The 9,010-nt window shown below is 44.5% G+C and overlaps 1 protein-coding gene across 1 annotated transcript in view; it reads right to left on the bottom strand.

The window, feature by feature from the left end:
* adcy1a (adenylate cyclase 1a) overlaps nucleotides 1-8,775 on the bottom strand; it is a 60,404-nt gene extending 51,629 nt beyond the window's left edge. Inside the window, exons 1-2 of the mRNA XM_063200404.1 lie at nucleotides 8,191-8,775; nucleotides 4,911-5,060 (exon numbers count right to left, since the gene is read on the bottom strand). Of these exons, the coding sequence (XP_063056474.1) occupies nucleotides 4,911-5,060; nucleotides 8,191-8,775 (735 nt within the window). The remainder of the gene's footprint in view (nucleotides 1-4,910; nucleotides 5,061-8,190) is intronic.
* Nucleotides 8,776-9,010: the final 235 nt, after the last annotated feature.

Genomic DNA, 9,010 nt, shown 5'->3' with positions numbered 1-9,010 from the left:
GGGGAGTAATTAACGAGTGCTCTCCTCCATCCTCCTCTATGACTGAGGCACCCTGAGCATAGTACCGTCCCGCTGCACTGCTCCCTTTCGGGCGCTATTGGGGGCTCTCCCTTGCACGGGAGAGGCATAAATGCAATGTCGTTGTGTGCAGTGTGTTTTTGTGTGCTGTGGAATGTTGTGTCACAATAACAATGGGAGTTTGAGTTTCCCAGTTGGGCTTTCACTTTCACTTCACTAATGAAAGGTTTACATGGCATGGCATGGCATATCTGAAATGTAGAGAAACACATAATTGATTTTCTGTGTGTCCAGCACACGGTTACAATAAAAGTGTTGCAAAAGAGGACATTGCGGTTGAACAAGGATGAACATGAAAATTAAAATGTGCATAAATGATGGCCATGTTCCACTGACGCCATGCAAAGGTTTAGGTCTAGGCAGCCTGGTCTTATGCATCATGCTGCGTCACAAAAGGGGAACCTTTGGCATTGAGGCCTGGCCATAATTATGCTATACCTTTGGTATCATACCTTATATTGACGCATTGGGTGTGAGACAGCGAACATGAAGAATTCATTATCAAACTCATACTGTTACAGCCCTACTGGCTAGATAGCTATGCAGCCATGTTACTGACAGTCTAACACTAGGCTTTCCTATAGATATTCATCTTCATGTCACATCATGACTTCACTGCATAACTCATCACTCTCTCTTCTCGTAGCAGCACAATGTTTTATATCTCACTTCCATTCCATCTGTCAGCATGTGTGTGTGTGTGTGTGTCTTTCTGTTTGTCTGTGTGTGTGTGACGTGCATGCATGTCAATGTGAATGTTTGTGCATGTGTGCATGCATGTGTGTCTGTGCATACAGTATGCGTGTGCGTTTATGTGTGCATGTGCATTGGGGGAGGGCATTTGTAGGTGGTGTTGCAGGCTATTCAGAGAGCTGAACATGTGGGTGGAATGAATCATTTGCAAACAATTAGCAGAAATTTAAGAGATAATGAAACCAGTTTTTACTCGGCTGCCACGTCGCTAAGAAACAACAAGCATTCTTCTGAACTCTCTGGCATCCCTTGTAATGTACCTGTGTGTGTGTGTGTGTGTGTGTGTGTGTGCGTGTGTGTGTGTGTGTGTGTGTGTGTGTGTGTGTGTGTGTGTGTGTGTGTGTGTGTGTGTGTGTGTGTGTGTGTGTGTGTGTGTGTGTGTGTGTGTGTGTGGCATCCCTTGTAATGTACCTGTGTGTGTGTGTGTGTGTGTGTGTGTGTGTGTGTGTGTGTGTGTGTGTGTGTGTGTGTGTGTGTGTGTGTGTGTGTGTGTGTGTGTGTGTGTGTGTGTGTGTGTGTGTGTGTAAGTACACTATATTACCAAAAGTATTTCCTCACCTGCTTAGACTCACATATGAACTTAATTACTTTCTCATTCCTAACCCATATGAATGTATGATATCACACAAGGTTGAAGAGTGCTTATTGAAATGTTTGACCATTCTTTCAAAAATGCATTGGTGAGGTCAGAGTCAATCTGTCACAGCATCAACCTCAAGATGGGCTCTGCCACTGTGACCCTAAACAAAGTAGGGGTGTAAATCACAGCCTCCACGACGATATGATTCAATATTGATATCTTATTATTCAATGCGATGCGATTAGATTTTTTTCGATACGATTATTTGCCCCACGATACGATACAATACGATTCGATTCAACTTTTTTACAATTACTTTTCCACTTCTATTATGTTATGGAGCTATGGCATTGGGCTGAGGCTGGCGACTCGATTCTTTTCGATACTTAAGAACGGCCCACGATACGATGCGATTCGATTCAATCGTCAGATTATATTGCGATATATCAATCGATACATTTCGATTATTATTTACACCCCTAAAACAAAGTTACCAAAAGCCTTGATGTCATTATGAATGATGACCAGCTGTCATTCTCCAACCACATCACATCAATCACCCGGGCCAACTGATTTCAGATGTTCAGCATACAGTAAATCAGACCCTTTCTGACCGAACATGCTGTGCAACTACTGGTTCAGGCCACGCTCATGTCCCTCACAGACTACTGCAACTCCCTCCTGGCAGGTCTATCTGCCTGTGCATTAAAGCCACTGCAGATGGTCCAGAACGCAGCGGCAAGCTTGGTATTCTCCCAATCCAAAAGGACCCATGTTACCCCTCTATTCGTTATGCCGCACTGGCTACCGCTTGCTGACCGGATCAGGCACAAGGCTTTGACCCTTGCCAACAAAAAACACCTGAGAAACGGCTCCTGTTTATCTGAAGGACATACGAAGGACTTACGTTCCTGGAGAAGAGCTATACTCCTCCAACACAAACCCTCCCGCCTGCTCGCTTTAACCCGTTTAAACACAGCGTTATAAAATGTGTTCAGAATGGCAATGACCGAGTCATAGTGCATTACTAAAGGCCCTGTGTTGTGTCATAGAAGAGTAGTACTATTTGTAATGAATCTTCAATGACTATTACAGTGTGCCTCAGATGGTACGGTGTGCATTAAGGGGCTAAGCAATCCCAGTCAAGACTGTTCTCTGTCATTGTCCCTCCGTTGTGGAACCAACTCCCAGAGGAGCAAGACTAGGCACATCTCTCTCAACCTTCAAAGACCAGTAAAGACTCTTCTCTTTTGTGACTATCTACTGCACTAATGCTTGAGCTGCCCCAGTCCCGGGTAATAGAGAGTAGAGTATAATTTATGGCATAACATGTATGGGCATACAGTTGTGCTCATATGTTTACATACCCCAGCAGAATAAACGCTTTCTTCGCTATTTCTCACAAAATATGAAGGATTACACAAAACCTTTTTTTCACTCATTGCTAGTGACTAGCTTAAGATATTTATTAGCAATATTATGTGTTTACTCTTTCAAAAGCATGATCACAACCCAAACTACCCAAATGACCCTGTTCAAAAGTTTACATACCCTAGTTTCTAATGCTGAATATGGCCCTGTTTAACATCAGGGACAGCTCTAAATTGTTTGTGGTAGTTGTGGATAAGGCTCTTAATGTTCTCAGATGACAAAACAGCACATTCTTCCTGGCAGAATGGTTGTTTCCTATAATATTTTTGGGTGTCTTGCTGGAACCTCACATTTGAGGTTTCCCCTGAATGGCTCAATGATGTTGAGATCAGGAGAGTGAGACGGTCGCTCAAAAACTTCATTTTATTCTTTCTGAAGCTAGTGACGGGTTGATTTGGCTTTCTGTGTTGAAATATTGTCATGTTGGCATGTCCAAACAATGGACCATGTGCAGTTTCAAGGCTGATGTGTGTCAAGTTTCCTCCAGTATTTTTCACAGGGCAATGTATTCATCATTCTGCGAGTATGGATCAAAAGTATAATGCATTTGTAACTCAAATGTTCCCATGAAATCAGTGGTCCATGACCATGTTTCACAGAAGGGTATGGTGTAACTTTCATCGTAGGCTCCATTGACTGTTCTCCAAATGGTACTGTTAATAGTGGCCTAAAAAAGTTCCATATTGATCTCATTTTTCCAAATGACTTTGTCACAGGCATTTTGATGCTTCTCACTGTGCTATTTGGTGTATCATATGCAAAATAACATTTTTGCATTTTTGTGGTAATGGCTTTCTCCTGGCAACCCCCAACAGCCCATCTTTCCTCAAGTGCCTCTTTCCTGTACAGTTTAAAACATTTTTTCATGTTGTCCTATATTTCACCTGAAGTTATTTTTTGGTTGTCCTATGCCTCCTGAACAATTTCCCTTGCAATGATCATTGCAATGCAATGATTCCCTTGCCCATTGGCTTGATTCCAACCAAACTCCTCATATTGCATTTCTGAATTGAAATTCCAACAGTGCCAACATGACAATATTTTGACACAGAAAGCCAAATCAACCCGTCATTAGCTTCAGAAAGAATAAAATGAAGGTTTTTGAGCGACCATCTCACTCTCCTGATCTCAACATCATTGAGCCACTCAGGGGAAACCTCAAATGTGAGGCTCCAGCAAGACACCCAAAGATATCACAGGAAACAACTATTCTGCCAGGAAGAATGTGCTGTTTTGTCATCTGAGAACATTAAGAGCCTTATCCACAACTACCACAAACAATTTAGAGCGGTCCCTGATGTTAAACAGGGCCATATTCAGCATCAGAAACTAGGGTATGTAAACTTTTGAACAGGGTAATTTGGGTAGTTTGGGTTGTGATCATGCTTTTGAAAGAGTAAACACAGAATATTGCTAATAAATATCTTAAGCCAGTCACTAGCCATGAGTGAAAAAAAAGGTTTTGTGTAATCCTTCATATTTTGTGAGAAATCGCAGAGAAAGCGTTTATTCTGCTGGGGTATGTAAACATATGAGCACCACTGTATGTATACTCTACTTAACCCTGTGCTAATGTACATTAAAAATACTGACCCTACTTAGCATCTGCACTTGTTGTTCTGTATATTTCCTGTGCACTTTGCATCTGCTAGTGTTATTGTCTATTATCATTACTAGTTAAAATCACTAATGACCTGCTCATGGCTGCTGACTCTGGACTACTCTCCATTGTCATTCTCCTTGACCTCAGTGCAGCCTTTGACACCATCTCTCATTCCATCCTTCTCCACAGACTCTCCTCAATTGGCATTAGTAACACACCCCTTGACTGATTCCATTCCTATCTCTCTGGCCGTTCTCAATTTATTCAAATGAAGTCTTTTAAATCTAAGCCCTCCCCTGTCACCTCTGGTGTCCCTCAAGGTTCTGTTCTGGGGCCCCTCCTCTTCATCACCTACCTCCTTCCCCTTGGTAATATCTTCCGCAATTTCAAAACTCCATTGCTATGCTAATGATTCCCAGCTCTATTTATCTATATTTAGAATATACATAAGTGTGTGTGTCTGACCTGTTTCTCGTTCTCGTCCTCCAGTGTGAGCCGGTGCTGGATGGAGTCTCGGGCCAGCAGAAAGGCCTTTCTCTGGGCATGCTCAGTCCGCACACGCACAAACACACAACTCAAGTTCACCACAGCCAACAGCAGCATGTTCACAAGGACCTGCAGCACACGCACACACACACACACACACACACACACACACACACACACACACACACACACACACACACACACACACACACACAGAAAGAAAGAAAGAAAGAAAGAAAGAAAGAAAGAAAGAAAGAAAGAAAGAACGAAAGAAAGAACGAAAGAACGAAATTATGAAAAAAGAGACAAAAAGAAAAGAAGAGAACATTTAGACAAGTTGTTCAATATGGGCACAGCATGTTCTTTCTCTAAATGTGCTAAGCATTTTGCAAGCGTGTTGCACTCACCTGTGACAATGTTTTGTTTGTGTTATTTTGTTGTGATTTTACTGGTGTTAAAAATATTCGAAAGATTCCCACTTGACAAGCAGGGCTATCATTTAACACCAGCCAAATGCTGGTGAAATTTCAGTTTGGCTGGCAGAAAAGACCAACGTACAAGCCCCTTGTCCCATTAGTGAGTGCCTATTAGTCTAGAAAGATGAACCTCTACTAGCTAATTTGGCTAGTGATGAAAAAGGTCAATTTAGAGCCCCGTTGACAAGTAATCAGTAATCATACTGTATGTACATCAGGGCTGTTGTAGTATGCTTTCATTTACGTAACTCTTTCCACCTTACATTACATTACATTACATTTCATTTAGCAGACGCCTCTGACCAAAGCGACTTACAGTACAGCAGTATAGTAGCAACATTTAGATGAAAGGACATCTAGGTGCAGTGTACAGTTGCAACACTGACAGGATTGTCCAACACATGGTAAAAGAAGATGTAGCATAAAGTAATAAGATAAGCCTACATAACCGATACAAAAACATATTACGGAATAGTACTGCGCTGGAATCAATAGGCCTATACCATTCTTTTAACATACCTACAGTTTCAGTTTAATTAATGTATTCACAGAGACACTACCAAATACGATGACGGCAATATCTCAAGAAACATATCCCAGAAATGTTATTTTGAGCTCCTAATGTGGGTCTTTTTCGGTTGCATTTTATGGAGAGAGCATTTGCTTGTTTGTAATGTTTGAAGTACGACACTCCAATTAGTTGAAAGCATATCCCTACTTTGGGTACTTCTATTATTTTCAGCTAGTGTTGTTGGGTACTGTGTGTGTGTGTGTGTGTGTGTGTGTGTGTGTGTGTGTGTGTGTGTGTGTGTGTGTGTGTGTGTGTGTGTGTGTGTGTGTGTGTGTGTGTGTGTGTGTGTGTGTGTGTGTGTGTGTGTGTGTGTGTGTGTGTGTGTGTAATAATAATCGGGAGCCTCTTCATCTGGAGACGGAGGTGCCACATGTATCCTTAAGACACTCAGTGCACTCAGTTTATTTTAGTTTTGTGTAAACTCCTGTAAAATGTGGCTTGTGCTACGATAAATGTCTATCTGTCAATCCAAATAAAGAAGTAAAATGTGTGTGTGTGTGTGTGTGTGTGTGTGTGTGTGTGTGTGTGTGTGTGTGTGTGTGTGTGTGTGTGTGTGTGTGTGTGTGTGTGTGTGTGTGTGTGTGTGTGTGTGTGTTTCAATGCTGTCGCTAAGTGACTAGAACAGCTGATTCTGGGATGGGTATTCAAATATTTTTAGTAATAGGCCTATTAGTGTATTTGTAAGTGTGGACATCTGTGTGTGTTCGTGCAAGTGTGTGTGTGCATGCGTGTGTGTGTGCATGCATGTGTGCATGCGCGTGTGTGAGCAGGTATGTGCATGCATGTGTGAGTGTGTGTGTGTGTGTGTGTGTGTGTGTGTGTGTGTGTATGTGTGTGTTTATGTGTGTGTGCTGGCAGGTGGACAAGAGAGAGGAAGTGAGGTGTGTGTGTGTGTGTGTGCGCGCGCAGATATGTGCGTGCGTGCGTGTGTGTGTGTGTGTGTGTGCTGGTAGGTGGATAAGAGAGAGGAAGTGAGGTACGTGTGTGTGTGCTTGTGCGCAGATATGTGCGTGCGTGCGTGTATGTGTGTGTGTGTGTGTGTGTGTGTGTGTGTGTGTGTGTGTGTGTGTGTGTGCGCGTGTGTGCGTTGGCAGGTGGACAAGAGAGAGGAAGTGAGGTACGTGTGTGTGTGTTTGTGACGGTGTGTGTGTGTGTGCGTGCATGTGTGTGTGCTGGCAGGTGGACAAGAGAGAGGTAGTGAGTGAGGTACTGTTGACAAGTCAAGAAATTGACTTGGGCCATTCAATTATCTCCTGCCCTGAACATAAACAATTATTGATTGGAGCGCCGTGGCAAGTCCCCTTCACACATATCCTACAAGAACAAATTGCTTTTGATTTTGCGGTGCCTCCCTGTGACAATAGATGTGTGCATGCGTGTGTGTGTGTGTGTGTGTGTGTGTGTGTGTGTGTGTGTGTGTGTGTGTGTGTGTGTGTGTGTGTGTGTGTGTGTGTGTGTGTGTGTGTGTGTGTGTGTGTGTGTGTGTGTGTGTGTGTGTTTATGCGCGCGTGTGTGTGTGTGTGTGTGTGTGTGTGTGTGTGTGTGTGTGTGTGTGTGTGTGTGTGTGTGTGTGTGTGTGTTTGTGTTTATGCGTGTGTTTGTGTTTATCCGTGTATGTGTGTGTGTGTGTGTGTGTGTGTGTGTGTGTGTGTGTGTGTGTGTGTGTGTGTGTGTGTGTGTGTGTGTGTGTGTGTGTGTGTGTGTGTGAGGGGGGGGTGTATCTTAGCACCAGTGTAGCTGAAGCATTAGCAACTTTGAACAAACTGTCAGCTTAGTGGTCTGAAGCCCTTAAATATTTGCTCTGCACTGCTGTCTTTGGACTGGAAAGCCTGTTTTAAATGCAGACTGGAGGCTCTACAACTAGGCCTAGTGTTCAATATTGACTGTCAGATCATACAGTAGAAACGTGTGCCACTGACACAAATTCTTCTAGTTCGATGAAAAACTTATTTAACATCTGTTAACATCTGTTCAGTGCCCAAAGGCCTTGGGTGGTGCATCTGCTCCTGCGCACACTATACAAGGAAGAAAGTTGCAGTTAAGCAATATGATGCATGCAGGCAGCAATCAGTCTGTCATGCGGACCCACAGGGGGAGAGAGAGAGAGAGAGAGAGAGAGAGAGAGAGAGAGAGTGTGTGTGTGTGTGTGTGTGTGTGTGTGTGTGTGTGTGTGTGTGTGTGTGTGTGTGTGTGTGTGTGTGAACAGAGTTACCGGTCTCCATAGTTGTCTCTGTCCAGGTACCGAGGACGCGGTCACGGTGAGGTGAGCCAGTGCCAAAGCAATCCCGAAAAGCAGCGCAAATAACACGCGCACTGGAAGCAGGGAATACGCTATGAACGTCACCAGCATCAGCTGCCACATGCCCTGGTCTGGTGCCGGGGTGGCCACGCTCTCCTGCCCGCCTCCTCCACCTTGAGAAGGCACGAGGTCGACCGTGAGAGGCAGCGGGCAACAGAGCAGGGCGAACGTGAAGCTGAAGAGGAGCGCGAGCCTCGCGATCTGCTGCAGCTGCGTGGCTTGCAGCTCGCGCACGTTGGCCACGATGAAGAGCGAGGTGAAGATGACACAGTGGACCGCGTGGGATCCTTTGGACACCGTGAGGCTCGCTCCCCCCGACAGCAGCTCCGCCAGCGCCAGGGCAGACGCGGCCAGGATGAGCACGAGAAGCGCCTTCAGCGTGGCCGTTTGCTCCAGTCGCAGGTTGTACTGCTGGAAGAGAGACTCGAGTTCGGCGCACGCAAAACGACTCTTTTTCCGCCGACAACCTGCGTCTCTCTGGAACAGAAGTCTCTCCATAGCTCGGCCATCCACACAGGCTCACTGTTTTTAACTCAGATCAACCCCTGAGGTCTGTAAACAACAGGTAACAACACTGCGTAAAGTCAAAGCTGGAAACAGTTTGTTGTTACCGACTGAAAACATGCTCTCATCCAACTGGCTGTCTTGTTTGTGGTGATGTGTTGTCTGTGCATAGATACAGCCTGATACTGGGGAAAAAAGTCTCCCGAACGATACACTCCGACTCTCACCC

The sequence above is a fragment of the Engraulis encrasicolus genome, chromosome 6 (assembly GCF_034702125.1).
Source record: "Engraulis encrasicolus isolate BLACKSEA-1 chromosome 6, IST_EnEncr_1.0, whole genome shotgun sequence".
In the NCBI taxonomy this organism is placed as follows: domain Eukaryota; kingdom Metazoa; phylum Chordata; class Actinopteri; order Clupeiformes; family Engraulidae; genus Engraulis; species Engraulis encrasicolus.
The sequence above is the reverse complement of the archived record's forward strand: the minus strand, read 5'-3'. Positions and strand labels throughout refer to the sequence as shown.